The following is a 20,749-nucleotide window of genomic DNA, read 5'->3' on the forward strand; positions in this document are numbered from 1 at the left end:
CGGACGGTGCTGCAGCGAACGACGGATCGCAGCGGTTGTGCGTGTTGCAAAAGGACGTCGAGGTCGAAGCGGCCCGACGCTTCGGAACCGATGTGGGGCGCGCGAGCTCAACAAGTCAAGTCAAGACGTGGGTGGTCCAAGCTTCGCTCGCTGGGTTGGAACTTGGCAGCCGTCACTTTTTAGTGTGACAGAAGCTGCATGCTTCATCATCCGCATCCTACGAAGAACTTGCTTACGATGGGCGACCTTTAAGACCAGCACCCGCGAGATATTACCGTCTCGAAAAATCAGCAATCATGTCGGGGCACGGCGACTTGCAAGAGCTGCTGCGCATGTTCACCTCGCGCAAGGTCCCCATGATGGCGGCCATGGGTCACATCAAGGCGCTTCAGTCCAAGAATCTGAGAAGGTACACTTCAACACAGACATAATTTCGAGAAGAATCATGCCAATTGAAGCATCTAGCATTGAGAAAATTGCAGAAGCGCCCCTCTCCGCAGTAGAAGCCGCCATCGCAGACGCCAAACTGGCCAAGTCCTTCCACGCTGCGTGCAAAACGCACGGGAAGAGGGCGATCAAGCATGCTGCTGAGGAGCCTGCCGCTCCTCCCTCAAAGAGACCTAAGCTGGAGCCTCATAAACGGGACTTGGACTATGGTTCGATGAGTGCAGAAGAGCTGGAAAACTCGCTCAGTCTGCCACTTGTTGAGGATGAAGAGACAATTCGAAAGACGACATTGGTGACAAACAGAGCGCCGCTGGTGCTTGCGTTCGCGGTGGAGTTGCTTCGCTTTACTATGCCCGAACAGCCTCCGAGCAGCCGGTTGAGCCTGAGCCAGGGGGTCTTGAGTGCGAATTCCAGATCCAAGGCGATTAGCATCGGCATTGAGAAGGCGCCGCCTGGAGGTGAGGAGCAAGTTCCCCAGGGACAGCCAAAGGTCAAGGTCCTGGGGCGCGAAATCCCCGTCTTGAAACGGGGCGGATATACATGGAAATCGGATCAACAAGGTGACGCTTCAGGTCCGACAGAGGGGCCTAGCACACAAGAGTGGACTCCTGGCGAGCACAAGACTTGGGTCGTGAGCCAGAAACTGACATCTCGGGCATCTACTTTTGTGGCACACGTCGCAAGCTTGTCTTCGCCTTCTCTTCGGGCGGGTTTGATGAATGGCCTCATGAGGGACAAGCCCGAATTGGAAACAGCCACACACAACGCGTGGGCTTTGCGGTTGAGCTATGGCAGCTCGCCGCTGGTCCAAGAAGCTTCATTTGACGACGGGGAGTCTGGCTGTGGGAAGTTCATGCTACAAATCATGCGGGAAGCAGACGTCACCAATACACTCGTTGTGCTGACAAGGTGGTACGGCGGCATCATGTTGGGCCCGGATAGGTGGCGCCTCATGAGGCAATGTATCACCGACGCGCTGTCTTCTCGCAGGCGAAAGTCTACGCTGGCAGGGGAAGCGCTTTGGGGTCTGGACGCTGAAAACAAGAAGCCGTCTGTTTCGACGGTGGGGATGCCCATCCACCGGCCCGAAGGCGCGAGGAACTATCTCCTGCGGAGCTTTGGGAGTGCCGCGGTTGACGGAGGTGGGAGCGAGACCAAGAAGACGCTGGCGGCGGTGAACGAGGAGAGGCAAGAGAATTTGGGGAGATTACTCGGAGCACTGAGACTGCTGTACAGGAGCTGGGCCGGCGTTTTGGGAAAGGACGAGCTCGATCGGAGAGCGTGGAGTTGGTACCTGTCTGTGCGGCCTGATGTTGAAGCTGGACCATCCGGATGGGGAGCAAAGGGCCATTTGGATTTGGGCAAGATTTTGGATCTGAGGCGGGCAGAAGAAAGTGCCGGCTAATTATTACGGTAGTATCAGATTTGACATTTCGGCATGGTGCATATGGACCCTGCCATGGAACGGGAAGTTCACCGTGCTGACGGTATTTGTTTGTCGCCAAATGAGGATGCAGGTTGAGAAAGATTCATCAAGCACGTACTCCGTATGCCAAGGCGAATGATAATATGATGACGAGTGCGGACGACTGTGCGATGCATAAACACGTACCAATGGGGGTGGTCAGGTTCAGTTGGCGCCCCTACCTCGTGTTATCGATAAGCTGCGACGGGACGGTCCAGGAGTTGTGTGCCCCGCGGGCCGCCGGCTGAAGACGCGGGTTGGCACGACACGCAGCTAATAAGCGTTGATGACTAAACCTAATCGGGTACCACTCGCACGGGTTTGGGGGCTGTGACTGTGTTGACAGCCGAGTCCCAAGGTAAACACAACAAACAGGTTGCCCGAAAACACAGGCTCGGGACTCGAGACAAGCAACAAGCTGGGCTGTCACTTCCTGCACTTTGACATGATTTGATTTTCGTCTCTCAAACGAAGAGCGGTTTCTGCGCCCGCCATTTCTGCTGCCAACCCCCAGCATTTTGTCCCATCCCCTCTTTGATTTTCTAAGAATTTATTTATTTATTTATTCTCCGTCGTTGCCGTTTCCGAAATAGCCAAGGCGCGTCGTCCGCCCCGCGTCATCGCGATCCTTGTGTGTGTGTTGACCCCTCGCTTGCTTGCCCGGGGTGACGACACCAGACCATCTGTGAATTTCTTCCTTCTGCCCTTTTGTTTTTTCCCCCCGTTCTCCCTCACCACCCCTGCGTCATTCCATCATCCATCCCGAAGGAGACAGCGAGGGCAGTGGGTAAGCTCTCCCATTGTCTGTCCGACAATCGCAACACAGCCAGCAACTGACCGACGACCGTTTTTTGTCTGTTCCCGCGCAGTGACGGTCTGTGAGGACTCTAGGCTGCCAAGATTCATTACCCAACGACGAGGTCGGCTTCCGATCCGCCCTGCATTTTTTCTCGTGACGGAGAAGACCCCCGAATTGCCATTCGCCATGGAGAATTACCAGAAGTTAGAAAAGGTTGGCGAGGGTGAGTTCGTGACACGCACCCGCGACTGGCGCCACAGTATCAACTGCGAGGCGTTGCAGGAACAGGTGCCCATCATGGTCAGGCATGATAGACTGACGCGACCAGGCACGTATGGCGTTGTATACAAGGCGCGTGACCTTGCCAATAGTGGCCGCATAGTAGCCCTTAAAAAGATTCGCCTCGAAGCCGAAGACGAAGGTGTCCCTAGCACTGCCATCCGAGAAATCTCCCTGCTCAAGGAACTGAGAGACCCCAACATTGTCCGCCTGTTCAACATTGTCCACTCGGACGGCCACAAGCTCTACCTTGTCTTTGAGTTTGTGGATCTAGATCTGAAGAGATACATGGAGGCGCTGCCCGTCAGCGACGGTGGCCGTGGCAAGGCTCTTCCTGAGGGGTCGTCGGCGACCATTATGCGACTCGGCCTTGGCCAAGGCGTTGTCCGGAAGTTCATGATGCAGCTGTGCGAGGGCATCAAGTACTGCCATTCCCGACGAGTCCTCCACCGCGATTTGAAGCCCCAAAACTTGCTCATCGACAAGGAGGGTAACTTGAAGCTGGCCGACTTTGGCCTTGCCCGCGCCTTTGGGGTGCCCTTGCGGACGTACACCCATGAAGTGGTGACGTTGTGGTATCGAGCTCCGGAGATTTTGCTCGGCGGACGACAGTACTCGACCGGCGTTGATATGTGGTCTGTGGGATGCATCTTTGCTGAAATGTGTACCCGGAAACCACTGTTTCCCGGCGATTCTGAAATTGACGAGATTTTCAGGATTTTCCGGCAAGTAACTGATTCTTCCTTTTCTTTTTTTATGCTCCGCGCCCTGAATATCCTCTCAGCACACGAAGCACACTTTTTTTTTTTTTAAAAAAAAAAAACTAATAATCCTCTTATTTTAGAACCCTTGGTACCCCAGACGACGAAGTTTGGCCCGGCGTCACTTCATACCCCGATTTCAAATCATCGTTCCCTAAGTGGAAGAGAGACTATAGGCAATCCCTCTGCCAGAACCTGGACCCAAAGGGCCTAGAGCTCCTCGAAATGATGCTACTATATGACCCGGCCGGCCGCATCTCGGCCAAGCAGGCCAGCAACCACCCCTATTTCGAAGACTACCTGGTCGCACAGCAGGAAGAAGCTGGGCGCATGAATGGCTACTATAGCTAGAGAAACATAGTACGCCCAGGCGCCGCGGGGCGCTGATGTTGGGGCAGACACAGGGAGGAGATGTGTATATGCTTCTACGGGGGGGGGGGGGGGGGATACGAACACACGAGCACAAATCTGCAGAATGTTGGAGGGCATAACATGACAAGCAGCGATTCTACGGCAAGCAAGCTCGCTCTCTTGTCATTTTCGTCGTCAGACTGCATGCCGTTAGCAGGCAACTGGGGCCCGGGGGCAGGGAATCGCGACGGTACGGGGACGCACGAGACGGGAGCGTCGTTTGTGGATTTCACGCCAGGTTCCTCTGGCTGACTTACGGGGGCATCTCGCCACACGGCACTTTCGCCGTTGAGGCCTTAGGTCTCATGGCTAGGCAGTGTGACGGTGTAGTTGGGCTGGCAGAACTTGTCACGGCAGTGGTGTAGACGCATTCTGCCTCGCGATACGAATCAGCTTTTTCCTTTTGTCTTTTCATTTACGTACGGAGCAGCGGAGGCCAAACTGATTCTGGGTTCTGGGTTCAGGCATGCAGCGCTAATAGACTCATGGACATGCTCGCCGCCACGACTGTCTTGTCAAATCAACAATGGGGGTTTCGTCTGTGCAGGAACTATGAATTGGTTGCTGCCACGCAAGAGACGCATGCCATTGATGCCGTGTGTGTGTGTGCGTTGGACAAGCAGAAAGAAATAAGACGTGTATCCTGCCCAAAGCGTGTTGATAGCTACTCAAGTACTTGGTACTTGGCAGGAGTCTTTTCCCATGGACGACCAGAGGCACCACGTCGCCCTCGACGACAGGACCCAGGAGATTGTGCGCTCGGTACACACTCGGTACACGTCATGCACTGTGAATTTCTGGCAGCGACCTTACTCAAGTAAGTACTTGTAGGTAGGTACTTACCTGGGTAGCTACAGCACTAGCCGCCTGGAAACGCGCAAGAAAGCGAGGGTACGCGGCCAAGGGGAGCGCTTGATGAAACCGAGGCAGCGTGTGGATAGGCGCGCGGCCGGCGACCGACCAGCCCACGACCACCAATGGCTGCCAGGCTGCAGGCTGCAGGGCGAAAGGTGTCCTTTTGGCCTTCACCTTTCCACTCGTTTCCGTTGCTCACAAGCCGAGGCGAGGCGGCTTCATGTGCGAGAGTCGTCCCGGGAATCGTTCGGATCGAGAGGCTGCCTTGGGGCCGCGACCGAGCGAGCTTCAGTTACTGCTCCGAGGGGGGGGCGGCACAGAAACACGGGCCGAGGTCTCGGGTTGAGGTCGAGGTCGAGGTCGAGGTCGAGGCTGAGGTCGAGGGCCGCGGCGTGGCTGATGACTCTGGTGGTCTGGGCGTCGCCCCATCCATCTCATCTACGGAGTACGGAGCGGTATCTGCTATCTGGCATCTGCTATCTGGCATCTGGCATCTCATCTGCTGTCTGCCACGCCTGGCGGTGTGGGATCGGGAATGTGGTCGGCCGCTGGGATTTATTTCCCCTTTGGGCCGTTGACGTCGTTGCTGAAGGGTGTTCTGCGCCGCCGGCGTGAAATCTTGCGGAATGGCGCTGGGTCTTGTCGCTGCTGCACGGCAGCTTGTTCGCACTCACTTGGCGGGCTGTCCCCTGGGCGACATTGCCGAGACCTGCTGCCAGTTGGGTAGTTACTTGAGTAAGTACCTGAGTAAGTGCGGAGTACGGAGTACGCGGGATGAGATGAGAGCAAGAGAGGCAGAAGGCGGGTCAGTCAGGGCGGTGCGAAAAGACGTCTCAGAATTCCATCCTCTCGAGACATGCAGATGCTTGGCATTGGGTGCGTAAAAACCACCCATTGGATGGAAATCGCCGCTGCGTGTCTCTGCTGCTCTTTTTTTGCTTTGCTACACTTTTTTTTTTTCAAAAAACTTTTTTTTTCTTTGGGGGGGCCGCTACAAAAACTACCTAACGTTACTTAAGTACATCAGTGTGTTCCGTACGGAGAATGTAGTTGTAGATGCTCGGCGGCGCCGCACCAGCCACACACCCTGAGGAGCTGAAGAGCTGAGTGGCTTTGAAGGAATCTTCTCCGCCACACTAGCGGCCGGGGAGGGCGTGTGTTGTCAACTTCGGCCGGGCCTCGGGGCGATCGGTGGCTGTCCAATCAGGGTTCTGGCCAGGGAGCACCTGCCAAAAAGTCTGGGGCAGCCCCCGGCGAGTTTGCTAAATTCGTTCTGGGCGGCGGCCTTTCCGCTGCCGTTGGTGGGTCGGGTGAGGAGGGACGGGGAAAAGAGGCAAGGAAAAAAAAAAAAAAAAAAAAAAAGAACCTGGTCAGGGCCCATGGGGAACATGCGGGTGGCAGCACAGCTACGCAACCAGTAACTACTCCGTACAAGGCAGACGGATGTTTTGGCCTTGGGACGAAATCAAGGGCGGGCCCGGGATGGGCAACGTCTTGGCGGTATTGGCAATACGATGCGATGTGGTGCTGGAGGATTCGCGGTCCAACCGTATGTCCGTGTATATGGGATGAGGGATATCGCAAGCCGTGGCAGAGAGTATGGGAAGTATGGGAACGTTGCCTGATTGCGATGTGCCGCTGTGTCAGTGGTATCAGGCGGAATACGGCTGCATGCGCCTCCCTGCGCTGCGGAACACGATTCGAGCATCGAGCATCGCGAGGCTGCCGCAACGTCACAGATGGATGATGGATGATGGATGGACCCGAGAGGCGAGCAACCAAGGTGTGATGTGCTCGTTCACGTAGGTTCCTGCATGGCCGGCAAGGTGCTAGGGGCCAGGAAAAGAACAAAAATAAAACAAACAAACAATCACAAAAAGAGGAACATGACATCATGACCAACAAAGAAAAAAAGTGTTCCAAGCAAACTTGCTAATGGCCGTCAAGGTATTTTTTCCCCATTATCTGCAATTTACAGCCAAACGCTCTCGAAATCGTGCATCTACAGGGGGGTGAACAAAACTAGGGTGGGATCATCTGCCCGTCTCGTCAACTCCCGTACAAAGTCTCATCGTGCCGGTCATGTAATGCAACCCCAGACTCCAGCAAATCGCCTGCTTTCCGCACCGGGCTGGTACTGATGTTGAGGTCATCTCCTGGGCGTCGTCGTCCGGAGTATGACCCTCATCTTCCGAATCATGCCATGTGAATGAATGACAAGCACTCAGTGCACCCGTGCATGTCACCCACCCCTTCCTACATGCCGTCACGCCGTCACGCCTGTGCTCCGAGGTTGTGGCGGCCCTTGCGATGGCGTCAAGTCAGCGCATCACGGGCGCGTACCATGTACCCGGTAGTTGAGCTGTCACAGCGTCGGTCGCGGTCTTGCCATGTCCGCTATTCCCATGGCGACGAGCTTTTCAAGTTTTGGCTGGCCGAAGTCGCCCTCAACGACAAGTTGTCGCAGCTGAAGGCGAGGCGGGATACAGGGCTGGCTATACATGCCGCCGTTAGTTTTGAGTAGTATGCATTGCCTGGCCGCCCTTGGGAGTCCATGGCAGCAAAAAGGAATGTCAGCGGCGGGTGATTCGTATTCTATCCGGAAGTCGTCCCCTCAGGTTCGCCATGCCAACGCCTGCCAGAACCTTTCGCCTTTCTTTTCGTGTCTCACACGTCGACAGGGGTTCCAGTGGCGGGGATCAACGGGATGCATCTCCTGATGAACAGACAGCAGTGGCCAGGGAGAGCAGTGACGTGGGTTTGGAGTTTATTTTGTTTGTTTGTTTGTTTGTGTTTTTGTTGACGACCTCGTCACCAGTCAACATAATCACCCACACAGGGTGCATCACACACACCGGGACCGGGACGAGACGAGACCCAAGACGCTACCGTAGCAGCAAGGCACGTAGCAGGTCTATCTGCCATCTGCCGCCCGAGACACTTGAGTGGCCAACGCTGGCCGAGGCGCCAGATACCAGCTGTTGACTCCCAAAGAGCACTGGATGCGTTGAAAGGGTTTTGAATCTTTTTGACGGAGCGATTGATTGGACAGGATCGCGTTTGGAACTATAGCATCGGATGGTTAGACTGGTGGCCATCTTTCTCCCTCTTTCCCTTCTCCTTGCTAAATCAATCCGTGTCCATACCAAGCAGAGGCGAAGTCGCAGGCGCAGGCGGAGGCGGAGGCGGAGGAGGCAATACTTGGCCTCAGCACTCTACTCGAACATGCAGTCATTTGCCGTGTGCAATGCTCCGCATCGACACAACTTTGAATCGTTGAGGAGGCAGGTTCCAAAGCGGTGCTCGCCATTGTTTCAAGTTGCCTGCAGATAGTTCGTCGCGGGCCAATGGTTCGGCGGGCTAGCCACTTAAACTGGGTACCTCTTTCCTACATCTTGAGTTACCTAGGTACCTGGTAGGTTAGGTACTTAACTTTAGGCACAGTACCCAAGTAAGTACTTAAGTTGGTTGGCTGAGGGCGCGCGCCTCGACAATCAATCCACCCGGGACGAGCCAAGCCCAGGGCCTCTCAAAGCTGGTCCATGGTGACGGGCTGTCACAGATGACGACCTAGGTACTTGGCCTTGCGTGCCTATTTAGGCACGTACGTAGTATCATATGGTATGAGCATGCACTCCGTGTTCCATCAACTGATACTCCGTACAGGGCAGGCCTGGATACAGCTCTCGCCACGGTAGGCGCGCGGGTTGAATCGATTCGCAGCCGGCCGCCGTCGACGCAGACACGGCTTCAAACTTGAAAGTTAAGATGCATGCATGCAACAAGTGCCCCGTGTGTGTTGGGTATTGGCGCCGGTCCGTCTATTCTATTCTTGGCTCTTGCGCAACTGACTCGAGTGCTCCCTGACTTTGTGCACGGCGAGGAGAGGACGGGCGTCGCGGGCGTCACGGGCCGTCAATTGACGTCTGCAGCCATCCATCAAACCGCCAGCCGTGAAGATCCAGCCAGCATGAAAGCATGAATCGGTATTCAAGCCCAGTCCCGGCAATAGTCAATTGACTACTTATTAATACTCGCCTGCCGCCCTCCCGTGCCGTGTCCAATGTTGGTCTGGTCTGCTCCTTCCCCGTTTTTGTAGCCAAGTTCACAACTAGCCTTGGCATCCCTTTGATAGAGGAATTCTACCGGGGTGGCATTGAAGGGAGGCTCTCAACCTCGTTTCTCTTTTTGCCTTTGCCTTCTCCCGTGTACGCTGTGCCCTGGCTCCCTTTTTTTTTTTTTTCGTTGTGTTCGTCTTGTTTTCCGTTGTCCACTCCCTCGGGTGCATCCTCCTCCCCTGTCCCCGACTGGCTCTGGCGCTGAACACTTTTGCCCACGTCTTGCAAGCTCTGGCGAGGAACAGGTGCATGAACGAGGACATCGGACACGGGTTGGAGTTGCCTCTTTGCTTTTCTTGCCGCCTGCTCGGTATTCGACTTTTGACACGGCAAGCAATCCAACAACATCACGCAACGCAACGCAACGCAACGCAACGCAACGCAACGCCCCGCCCTTGCCCTTGGCCGTAGCTGCATCCAAGACTCCAAGCACTCGGCACGCTGCTACGGTCCGTCTACCTAAGTACTTGGGTACGCCAAACTAGGGATTTGTTACGGGGACGCTTCATTTTACTTGATTCATTATTTCGCCCTGTCCCTTGTTTATTTCATCATATTATATGATACTGCCCTCTCCGTATAGAGAGTACCTCTAGATCATATTCCTTCCTCTCGGCAGCGCCCTCTCCAATAGTGGCTCGCTTGCATAGCAGCTGGTGGTGGGTGCAATTTGCCCCGGCCTCCCTTTGTATAGGTGCCGGCGCAGCCTTTTGAACTGACCAGGCCAAGTACTTACTTGTCAAGACGAAGCCGACTGGCTGAGTGAGACGAGTCAAGGTCAACCATCAGAGGACCTACTTACTCCGTACCGAAGCACTCAAGGGAGGTACCCAGGAGTCAGGACCAGGTGCTTGCGGTTCCGCCCCACCCCAGCGGACGCGGCAGGCCCCGGAGACCCTGTAGAGGCTCAGGCACTTGCAGGCAGTGCAGTCTGGCACGTCGGGCCAACTGCCCGAGCGCTGTCTGGTCAATCGGTACTCGGAACTCGCTAAGCCCGCCAACATTTGACTTGACCCCCAACCCCAGTCACTCACGCAGTTCTCCCTTGCGTTGGCCATCTCAACTGCCTGGCATATTGAGACGCGGCGCATTTGATTTGCATTGTCTTTCCCTTCAGTCAGTGTTGCCTGCACAGGTACCGAGTACGTGGCCACGCTTGGGCGACTTCTATATAACTCTGCGTCTGTATCCGTCTAGTGTCAGACTTTGGGAAGTCAGAAACAGCTCACTGCTGCCTTTTGAACAGCGGCGAAACCGTACACAGCAACCAAAACACTTTGCGGTCGCTTCAAACGATCCGCTCTTTGTGTGTGCCACCATCTTGCACAATACCATTCATTTTTGTTCGCTCCTGTGCAACGCCGAACACATCCGTCATACCGATCGCGAATACAAAAGTTGACGACGACGCCGTCCTTTTTTTTTTCCCTCCCTTGGACCGACTTTAAACTTTTTTTTTCTCCCTTGCTCGTCTCCGTCACATCAAATCGTCACATCGTCCGGCACCTGACTCTCTGACCTCCGGCTGCCCGTCCTTGACCCATCGCTTCAAGCCGGACTGGATCCCGCGTCAACGCATCTATCGAAAGACTTGGCCAGCTCTCTCACTAATCACTGTCCCTTGTATACAACAACTCTGCGCATGCGCTGGAGTGGTATCAGAAACCAAGTAACGGCTTCGGAAACCATTGTTTTGAGACAATAGCCCGGTTGAGAACGCACTGCTCTCTCGTCGACCACATCGTCGTCGTCGAACAAAGGAACACTCAAGTCCCAGAACTACTAGCCTTTCCTTGCACCGGATACAGTCCTAAATTCTCCCCCTCTTCTGATAACGCGTTCCGCTGGATCGGAAGCCTCGCTCATTTGCTCACGGCCAAGTTGGCCACTCGGCAGTCACCGGCCGCCATCTCCGGATTTGACGGACCTTTAAGCTTCAAACTCCACCGCCAAACGCCATCCCCAAGGGCAAACGGCGTCACCCTTTTGGCCTCGTCATCCCCATATCTTGCAAGTTCTCAGCCTCAGCCTCACAGCCTCACAGCCTCACGCCGGAGAAGACGGTGAGCGCGATCCGATTGCGAGCACCTAACAGGACATCTCGAAAATCGCCGGCCGCCACAAAGATAGCGCAGCGCATTCCGGCAGCGACAAAACTGTGTACTGCAAGGCAGCGGTACATGCTGTCCGCTGAATTGCATTCTAGTCACCTGGTTCAGCGCAACAAAGAGATCAAGCCTTCCAACCACGGGCGTTAAGGCCACGTGTGGCGGACCTCGACCGGATACACAATAAAATTCGTCCTGCCATCTGGACAGGTCGAGCCTTGCCTTGCGTCCTTGATCTGGCGTGGCCCTGGCACGTACTACCCCAGCCACAACTACGAATCCTGGTCCGCATTCCGGCTGCCGCGCAGCTCAAGATAGAAGGAAGCTGGGCCTCACTACGGAGTATCAGCCAGCCAGCTGGATCTTTGATCACTACAGCCACATCCAGGCTTGTTCAGGATTCGCGGCTTATTTGCCACGACTGGCAAAGTCGCTTGTTCGAGCGCGCTGCACTGTGAGGCCGAATCTTGTCGCGGCCTCCGTCGTCAGCCGGCCACGTCGGCATTACTGTCCGCCCTCGAAATTCCAGAATCCGGTGTGCTCGGCGGCTCGCCGTCTCGCTCGCATAAGCGGCCGAGAAAAAGCACCCCCTCCACCCCCCCGGGAACCGATCTTCCTCCCACAGCAACTCTAATTCGACCCGACCCCGGTCGGTCGCTCAAAGCCGTCCAAGCACAACGGCGGCGCCTCGTGTCGTGCTGGAATACGTAGCGCACCTGGATACGCAGTCTCCATAATTCGTCACTGATCTCAGGCGTGCGCATCGCCGTCAGGTTGGTTGCCCATGCCCCTCGAAAGCCCATTTTAAAAAGGCCGGCCCCTCGAAAGCGTCTCGGTTGAGCCTGCACGTGCCCTGTGACCAAGGACTTGCTGACTCTCCCTCTTTCTAGGAATCCGGAATCCAGGGCCTGTTGCTTGCCCCTCTGCCCCCTCGGCGCGTGTGGTCTTGTGATAGCACGTTGGAGGTGCTCGCACAAGCCGACGACGAGACGCCCGCCCGTCCGTCACTGCCAACTGGGCAAGCAACTGGCACGCACCTGCCTGTTGCCCCTGTCGGCCAGCACGCACCCCCACCCATCCCTGAGGCCCCAAGCCCACCCGCACCCCCTCCTTGGGCGGCACCCCCGTGGAGCCCTTGGAGCCCTTGGCGCCCCACCTGCCCCTCCCCTCCTGCCCCTGCTGCCCCAAACTAGGACCCCGACCAGGCGCCCCTGCTACGTGCTAGCAGGTGCTACGCTCAGCCCCGTGTTCCCAACGTCACCTACTGACGAACGTCCACGGGCCACGGCCAGCTGGTCATCCACGGCCAAGCCAAGGTGTCACGGCCACATGCGCATGAGCCTCGCGCCCTCCGTTGTCTGACGTCTCTGATATAGTCTCTGGCCCGCCTCCCTTGCCTTCGAATCACGATCACCCTCCCTCAAAGTCGTTGCGCAATTGCAACAGCCGTCTTCCTCGATATACATAATATATCGTCCGGTCTTTCCCACCCTGCCGCCGGGTTGCCATCTCGTCCCTCCCATCCAGCCAGCCCCACTTACACCGAGAGTCGAGGCTCAAGACCCGTCGTCGCCTCTGCTCGCTGCTGCTCGCCTCACACGTCTTCAAACATGACCATGGCGATGCGGCAACTGACGTTGGACGAGCTCAACCGAGCCGCCCTCGACCAGTTCGTATACCAGCCCGTGAGCCGCGACATGATTGCATATCTCGCCGACGCGGCTCACAACGTCATCACATGCGACTCGGCCTTGATGCCGTCGGGCTGCTCAGAGCAATCTCGGGAGAAGCAACAGCAACGGCACCTCCCTCCCACTCCTCCGAGGAGTCCCGGGTCGCAAGCGGTCCAACCTGTCGACAACACCTTGCCCACCCTCGAAGAGTTCATCACCCAGCTGGTCGTGTCATCCAACGTTCAGGTCCCGACTCTCATGTCAACCTTGATTTACCTGACCCGCCTCAAGTCGAAGCTCCAACCCATGGCTCGTGGCCTGCGATGTACTACACACCGCATCTTCCTCGCCTCGCTCATCCTAGCTGCCAAGTACCTCAACGATAGCTCGCCAAAGAACAAGCACTGGGCCAACTATACACACATCAACACCGACGTGTACAGCTTTGGTTTCAACCGCACTGAGGTCAACCTGATGGAAAAGCAACTGCTATTCCTCTTGGAGTGGGAACTGAGAATTTCCGAGCAAGACCTGTACCGGGAGCTGGATTCATTCCTCGAGCCTCTCCGCACTCGCATTGCCGAGAGACACGTCCGGAAAATGCGCCATCGTGAGGAGAAGAGACGACTGCAAGAGGCAAATGCTCGATATCCCACCCCCCCAGCCTCGCGAGGCCAATCTCGATGCCGAAATGCCAGCCCCGACACTGTCCGCTCTGCCAGCGGCGGCTCCATTACGCCTCCCGGCCTCACTTACAGCAGCTCGGCCAGTTCATATGCCTCGTCCATCACGTCGAGCAGGCAGCAATCTCGCTCTGCGACCCCGCTGGAGTCTAATCCATCTCCCTACATGTACGAGGTTTCGCAGGCGCAGGACAGCCTATACGACTCCCCCGTTCATGTAGTCATGGAGGCGGACTTTGCCAAGTCTGTGCCAGATGTCGCTCATCCCGGCAACCGCATGCTCCCGTACGAAATGTCTGTTGAGCAGTACCAGCAACTCCACGACGCTTCGGCCAAGAAGCGACACAAGCGGGGAATGTGGGAAAGACTACTCGGCGGCGCCGTTGCCGTGCGATGAATGTCTCCCGGACTCGCATCGCACCACTTTACATTCCTGGCGTTTGTCATCCCCCATTTTCTTGCCGACGGCTTTATGTGACCCAGGGCCGTGTTTTCTCTTTTCTCTTCCTTTTCTTTTTGCCAGCATTTTTATGAAGCACCGATTTTGCAAGAAAAAGCATGGCGTTGAGGGCACATTTCCCGCATTTTAGAGCGGTTCCGCTCCACTCGAATCACGGCGATGATGTTCCCATGACATTTCGCGACAAGGACCTCTTATCGGACTAAACAGACATTTTTCATGCTACCTTTGGCATTATTTGCCACCCTTAATGCGTCCCACGCAGACGTCTGCAGGCGTTATCACGTGCACACAACCAAGATGCACTTTCCTTTTTTGCTGCAAGGCTACCGGCGTTTGGTGGATTCCCACTTGTTCTTTTCTTTACAATTCTCATCATCTCTTGGCCTAGACCAGAGCTACATTATCGGTATAACCGGATCGGGGTGGAAAGGAGCATCGGAGTTGGGGTGTGGGTTTCCGGAATAGCAAGGCGGCTGTCTGGCACTGTGCCATGGCTGGGCCCGAGGTACAAGTGGTGTTTTGGTTCTGATTGTTCTGTTTTGCGTATACGTAGTATACGGCGGATTAGATTTGGCTTGTCGAAGAGAAGTGAATACAAATGGTCAGAGGCATTCACTATGTTTTGGCGTGGGCGGCGACTTGTGCTCAACACGAGTCGTAGATGGATGACGTGACGTCGTGATGGGTAGATGGTGGCGATGGCCCAGTCAATGCACACATGATACATGCGATCTCTGACACGGCGGGGCGACTACTCCGTACCTTGCCTTGACTTGTTTCCTACTTATGTACGGAGTACCTAGGTACTTAAGTAGGTACCTACTTGCTTGACCTACCTTGAACAAGTAAACTCCCCAAGTGCCAAGTGCGGCGTACGTAATCGACCAGCGAGCAACCTTGCTCGGTAATTTCATTTTGTTCTCAGTACGGAGAACTTGCACTGCATTAACTGGCGCTCCGTGTACTCCTTAGGGCTGGCAATTTTCCCAGCAGGCACCAATGGGTGGGTCGCTATGCGGGTGGCGGTCGTGGCGACTTTTGCTTACGTACGTGGTCTGGCGGGGGCTTCTATTCTTGTCTTGTCTTTTCCTTTACTCCGTACCTGGACTTTACCTCTCTTTTTGCCTCGCCTCGCCGCCGACGAGAATACCACGTGCCCGCCATGCCGTTACCTGCTTTGCATCTGCACTTCGTGTCCCGTCTCTCGTCTCTCCAAATCTTCACGGGTGTATCATACCATCTACCGTACATGATAACGTTACTACGTCGTAGACTGACTGACCATCATAGTAGTACTAAATGGTTGCGGACGTTGCCGACTTGGCGTGATTCATCAAAATACCCTGATCCAGATCCATCGGGCCAGATGCGTCGGGTGCTTTCCCCACCGTCGCGGACTTGATCCGTGTATTGTAACCTCGTACAAGACCGGCCATGACACATTGCACTCGGCTTCCTTTGGACCTGACCTGGCCTGGCCTCGATTCCACCACGACCGGGCTGTGTCGAAATCCCAGCCCCGGCACGCGCGCCTTCAGGCTGAGGCTGCTCAGGATGACGCTGATGCTTGACAGGGCCATGGCGAGTGCCGCCCACACAGGATCGAGCCTGACGTGAGCGCCGGAACTGGTCGTGACGGGGTACAGCAAGCCGGCCGCGATGGGCACCGCCAGCAGATTGTAGACGACGGCCCAGCCAAAATTAATCTTGATGCGACCAAAGACGGTGCGGCTGAGGTCGAGGAGCGTCAGCACCGTGCCCAGGCTCGGCGATGCCAGCACAAAGTCGGCGCTGGATATCGCCACGTCGCTGCCTGAGCCGATGGCGATGCCCACGTCCGCTGTCGTGAGCGCAGGCGAGTCGTTGATTCCATCGCCGACCATGGCCACCATTGCCCGGCGTGTGCTATACCCGTGCCGTCGACGGACTGTCGTGTCCGAGTGCAGCGTGGCCTGGAGGTAGCGCACCTTTTCAGCCTTCTCCGACGGAAGAACTTCTGCGAGGACGTTGGTGTCTGCGATGCCCACCTGTCGACCGACCGCCTTGGCCGTCGTGACGTTGTCGCCCGACAGCATCCAGACTTGCGTTCCTCGCGCCCGGAGTGCCTCGACTACCGCCGCTGCCTCCCGCCGGACCGGGTCCGAGATGGATAGAATACCTGCCAGCGCCCATGCACTCTGCTCTTCGTGAGACTTGACCGCCACCACCGCCACCGATTTGGCCTCGCTTTTCCACCCTTGCAGTCGGCTCACGACGGGCTGGGACAGCGTGACCGAGAGATCGCGCATGAGGTGCTCGTTGCCAACGGCAATGTCGATTTGCTTATCCTTGTAGGAAGCCTTCATTCCCCGGCCGGGCAACTCCTCCAACTTGTCAAGCTCCGCAGATACTACCTCGCGCCCACAGAAGCTGACAATGGCCTTGGCGATGGGATGACTGCTCTGTTCCTCCGCAGCCTTTAACCCAGCCAGCAGTGCCCCTTTGTCCAGACCCTGAACCTCTGGTTGGAGGAAGAGCTCCGAATCTGTGATTTTGGGCTCTCCGCCTTCGGTAAGCGTGCCAGTCTTGTCAAATACTACGCAGTCGACTTTGCTGGCCTTTTCAAAGGCTTCGCCGCCGCCCTTGGCGAGAACGCCATGCTTCGCCGCAATGTCGCCGCCAACAAAGATGGCTGTGGGAGCGGCGAGAGCCAACCCGCAAGGGCAGGCCACTACGAATACGGCAATGGCAAACTGAAATGCAAAGGCCCCAGGGCCGCCCGCAGGGTCTAGCTCTGCTTCTTTATTTATGTGACCAGTCAGGGCTAGCGAGAGCCACACGGCCCATGTGATGACAGCAATGAGGGTAATGACTGGAACAAAGTACGAAGTCATCACGTCTGCAATCTGCTCCAGTGGAGCTCGCTTAGTCTGGCCTTCGCGAACAGCGTCGATAATCTGATCCAGCATGGACTTGCCTGATGTGCCGGTAACCCTGATTGTCACAGCGCTTCCCTTGTTCACTGTGCCAGCAAAGACCTCTCCACCAGGTGCTTTCTTGATTGGCTGGGATTCTCCAGTAAGGCTGGATTCGTCAAAAATGGTCTCACCAGAAGTGATGATACCGTCACTGGCTGGTGATGCTCCATGAGGGACTCGAATTATATCTCCGCACTCGAGTTGGTCAATCGGCGTCGTGGTCGTAACTTGGCCTCCCATTTGGTCCTGCTCGACCAGCAGTGCAGTTCTGGGGCGAAGTTTTGCCAAGGCACCGACGGCATCGCCTGTCTTGGATTTGCTGTACGCCTCTATTAACCGTCCCATCAAAAGGAAGAGTGTCAGGAAAACAACCGAGTCGAAGTAGACTCGGCTTTCGGGCACGTGGGCATTATTCGCCGGTCTCTTCTTCGCAGCTGCAGCAATCATTTCCGCAACCGACGAAACGTAGGCGATGGTAGTTCCCAAAGACATGAGCATGTTCATGCTGCCGAATTTGTAGAATCTTTCGATCAGCGGCGTACGGCTACCGGATCGCCACATGGTACGAATTTCTTTAAGGGCTCTAATGTGGAAAATATCGGCCGCGAAGAAGTACACGGGCGTCGACAGCAAACAAAGGATAACTGCGGCGCGGCTTAGACCGGATTTCCAGGGCTCCATGAGTTCTTTCCTTGTGGAATTAGAGTCGGGTACCAGGCTCATGAAGACGATACCGATCACAAAGGTCGGAATAGCCAGGATGAGAGTCAGAATCATTCGCCAGAACAACGCTCGCTGATGCTTGGCGCGTATAGCCTTTGATCGCTCTTCCAAAGTCGGTGGGTGATATATCGAGGCCTGCAAGGAGGGGTCTGTCGCCTCGATGGCCTTGAGAACATGTCTAATGGTAAATTCTGGTGCCCTGGGTATATATCTTATTTTGAGAAATGGCTTGTCTGGTGTCGGAGCTTGAATAATTTCGATGCGCGTGAAACCCAGGTTGTTCAGCGTCTTGGAGATACGCTGGGGACATTTGGGGCAGAATATGCCGTCGATTTGAACCTCAACGTCCCGAGCATCCGCAGAGGCGGGCTTTGTCTCATTCAGGTTTATTACCTGGCCAAGAGAAGCGCCGTACCCGAGGTCGTCGATGGCGTCAACGACATCTTGGATTCGATCCCGCTCCTTGATGTCCACCGCAGCGCTGTTTGCCACAAGATTGACGACAATCTTGGCGACCCCGGGGAATTTCTGAATCTCGTCTGTGATGGTGTTGGAGCATGAGGCACAGGTCATGCCGCTAATGGATAACGTTGCTCGCCACGATCCCGGAATAGCATTGGCGTCGTCGATAACAACCTGGCTCAGAGGCGTGGTGGTTGCCTTGGAGGCAGCCTTGCCCAACTTCTGGGGGCCAAGCGGGGATAGTGCGCTGTGGGCAAGTTGCTCACTCAAGGCTCGACCGTTGTTTCGGGCCGTGACTGCCGCTGCCGATTTGCAGCTATCGCAGTTGTCCAAATGTGTTGCTGCTTTGCCTTCATGTGGTGTTGCCGGAGGCGTCTTAGCTCCCCATAGCCTCCACCAGAGGTCGAAGGCGCCGCCACTTCTGCGACGACTGTCAAGGCTTGATCTGGCTTGTTCAGCGTCCACTTCTCGGTTCAGCTCGTCGGGAACGGTGCCTGTCGTGTCGACGGCACAGATTTCGAAGCCGACGTCCTCAAGCGTCTTGCCCATGTCGCGAATAAAGTCGGCACCTTCATCTTCGTGCTCGACAGTGACGACGGAAGTGACGACGTTTGGGGACACCCAAACGACTCTGCCGGCGTATTCGCCCCCCAAAGCGTTCTTGATCACGGCAACGCATGATGGACAGTGCAAGTTGCCAACAAGAAAGGATGTTGTGATTATCTTTGGTGGTGCCATAATGTTTCACGACCGCCGTGTTTGCCCTGACGATTCGCCAAAGGCTGTGCGAGCCGTGTGCTACAGAGGCCGGATTGCTGCAGATAGCTCTGGTTTTATGGCAATGTTTGTGGTTGTCAGTACACTTTGTGGTGGAGAGCAAACGGCGAAGAGTTGAGTTGCACAGTGTGCGGGAAAAGAGGACTGTGGGTCATGTCGTCTCGTCCTTGTCCCTCTTTATCAATCAGTAACCGCCTCGGAGGCGGACGAAGCTGTGCCAGCAGCGAGAAACACGTTCAGAGTGAAATAGTCGACCACGGGCAAACAAGTAGCAACCCGTAGAACGGTGTGGCGATGGCCCAGGAAGATTTTTATCCGCATTGCTGACAATTCACGTCTTGCTGGATGTTAGGCCGTGACGGGAATTGGCACTAAAATCAGCACAAATCCCGCAGTCACCACACGTCCCCCCCCTTTCCACTGCAAGTTGTTGCAAAGGCATCGGCCGATGTCATGTCGACCGTTAAAGAAGGCAGCTCGATGCATCTCGGTTCGCCACGCTGCAGCTCGAGGCGCAAGCGAGGTGTCACAGATGACAAGACGCCACGGCCACGCATCGATCTTCGTTCAGCCTTTTGGCTAACCAGGTGAGGCACTTCTGGGAGCTTCTAGATTAGATTCCAGATAAGATGTCAGACGCTGACGCTCAGGTCTTTCGGCAATAACCTGCCGTACGTTTTACTCTTGCCTTTGCCGCTGCCCTGCTGACGACAAGAGTCCGAGCTGACGAACATGCGCGACGCCGTGTCACTTGTCGTTCAGGCCTATCATCTGCACCGACCACCGCTTAATCCAGGAACAGCAACGCTCGAGCCACGATGCAGGTGCAGATTGATGCAGAGGAGATGGTGTGCTGTTGTGCGATGGCGGTGGAGCGATGGAGCGCGAGCGGTTGGGCATGACTTGGGTTATTTTCCAGCCCGTTGTCGTCCCAGTTTTACCATGGATCGATCTCGGTGGCACAACCGGGTGGCCTTGCGCCACCACGCCACCAGCTTCTTTCTGCACACGACACGGCTCCGCGGCGATTACCGAGTGTTGGCAAAGAAAATATATACGGTGTGCAACTGGCCCCAGCCCAGGTCACTTGGCGCCGTGGCCCTCTCATCGTGGCCAGCCAGCCGGGGCATTACTTGAGCCTAGCCCATAATATTCGCTTCGTGGTATTCTGGTCTCATGGGCTGCCGTTGATGTTGCTTCCAGAGGGCCATGTGTGTTCGCGCCGTAAAATTGCCATCACAAAGGCTCCCTAGAAGTGGTGTGCGACCTCTTCACCCGACATTGGCATGCTCTGTTTTCTTTTCTCCCTTCATCTCGGGGAGTTTGGCCAGCAGCACAAACATGCTCTCTCCCGGCTGAGACGTACCGTACCGCCCCTCTCGAAGGCAGGAACTATCCCAACTATCCCTCAGGTTGGGGTTTGTCCGGGAAGGGGACCACAGACTTGTGTGAGAAATTCTTTCATTTCCCTCGGATCTGGCAACGTCGAGCACACGGCTGATGCACCCAGCTCGCTCATCACTCCTACGCTTAGTAGTTTTTCCACCCGGGCTCGCTCGGGAGGCGAGGTTTCCCTCTCAACGACTTGTCTTGATCGACCAAACAATCCAGAGGACAGTATTAGGTTATATAGGCTTTGGAGAAAACGCCCACTTTGCCGTGTCAAATAATGAATGGCGAGTTTCGATAGAAGCTCAAAGCACACGAACCTCCGATGCTCCCCCCGGAAAGGCTTGTCAGTGCCTAGGTCGTCAAGGGAAGATGCACA

The 20,749-nt window shown here is 55.8% G+C and overlaps 4 protein-coding genes across 4 annotated transcripts; 3 read left to right on the forward strand and 1 right to left on the reverse strand.

Moving 5' to 3' along the window:
• Positions 1 to 296: 296 nt before the first annotated feature.
• Positions 297 to 1,852, forward strand: MAM_00702 (Ribosomal protein S5 domain 2-type fold protein; the record flags this gene model as incomplete). The annotated part of the gene is made up of 2 exons (XM_040819501.1): positions 297 to 409; positions 466 to 1,852. 2 exons carry the CDS (start codon positions 297 to 299, stop codon positions 1,850 to 1,852), a joined length of 1,500 nt encoding a protein of 499 aa, XP_040682766.1.
• A 1,045-nt stretch (positions 1,853 to 2,897) lies between these two features.
• MAM_00703 (Cell division control protein) lies at positions 2,898 to 4,102 on the forward strand (the record flags this gene model as incomplete). Its single annotated transcript, XM_040819502.1, has 2 exons — positions 2,898 to 3,601; positions 3,835 to 4,102. 2 exons carry the CDS (start codon positions 2,898 to 2,900, stop codon positions 4,100 to 4,102), a joined length of 972 nt encoding a protein of 323 aa, XP_040682767.1.
• An 8,751-nt stretch (positions 4,103 to 12,853) lies between these two features.
• MAM_00704 (uncharacterized protein) lies at positions 12,854 to 13,996 on the forward strand (the record flags this gene model as incomplete). Its single annotated transcript, XM_040819503.1, has 1 exon — positions 12,854 to 13,996. The coding sequence occupies one exon, from the start codon at positions 12,854 to 12,856 to the stop codon at positions 13,994 to 13,996; it is 1,143 nt and encodes a 380-aa protein (XP_040682768.1).
• A 1,361-nt stretch (positions 13,997 to 15,357) lies between these two features.
• On the reverse strand, positions 15,358 to 18,942 carry MAM_00705 (ATPase, P-type, heavy metal translocating; the record flags this gene model as incomplete). The annotated part of the gene is made up of 1 exon (XM_040819504.1): positions 15,358 to 18,942. One exon carries the CDS (start codon positions 18,940 to 18,942, stop codon positions 15,358 to 15,360), a length of 3,585 nt encoding a protein of 1,194 aa, XP_040682769.1.
• Between the last annotated feature and the right edge of the window lie 1,807 nt (positions 18,943 to 20,749).

This window comes from Metarhizium album (assembly GCF_000804445.1).
Source record: "Metarhizium album ARSEF 1941 chromosome Unknown scaffold_1, whole genome shotgun sequence".
NCBI lineage: Eukaryota > Fungi > Ascomycota > Sordariomycetes > Hypocreales > Clavicipitaceae > Metarhizium > Metarhizium album.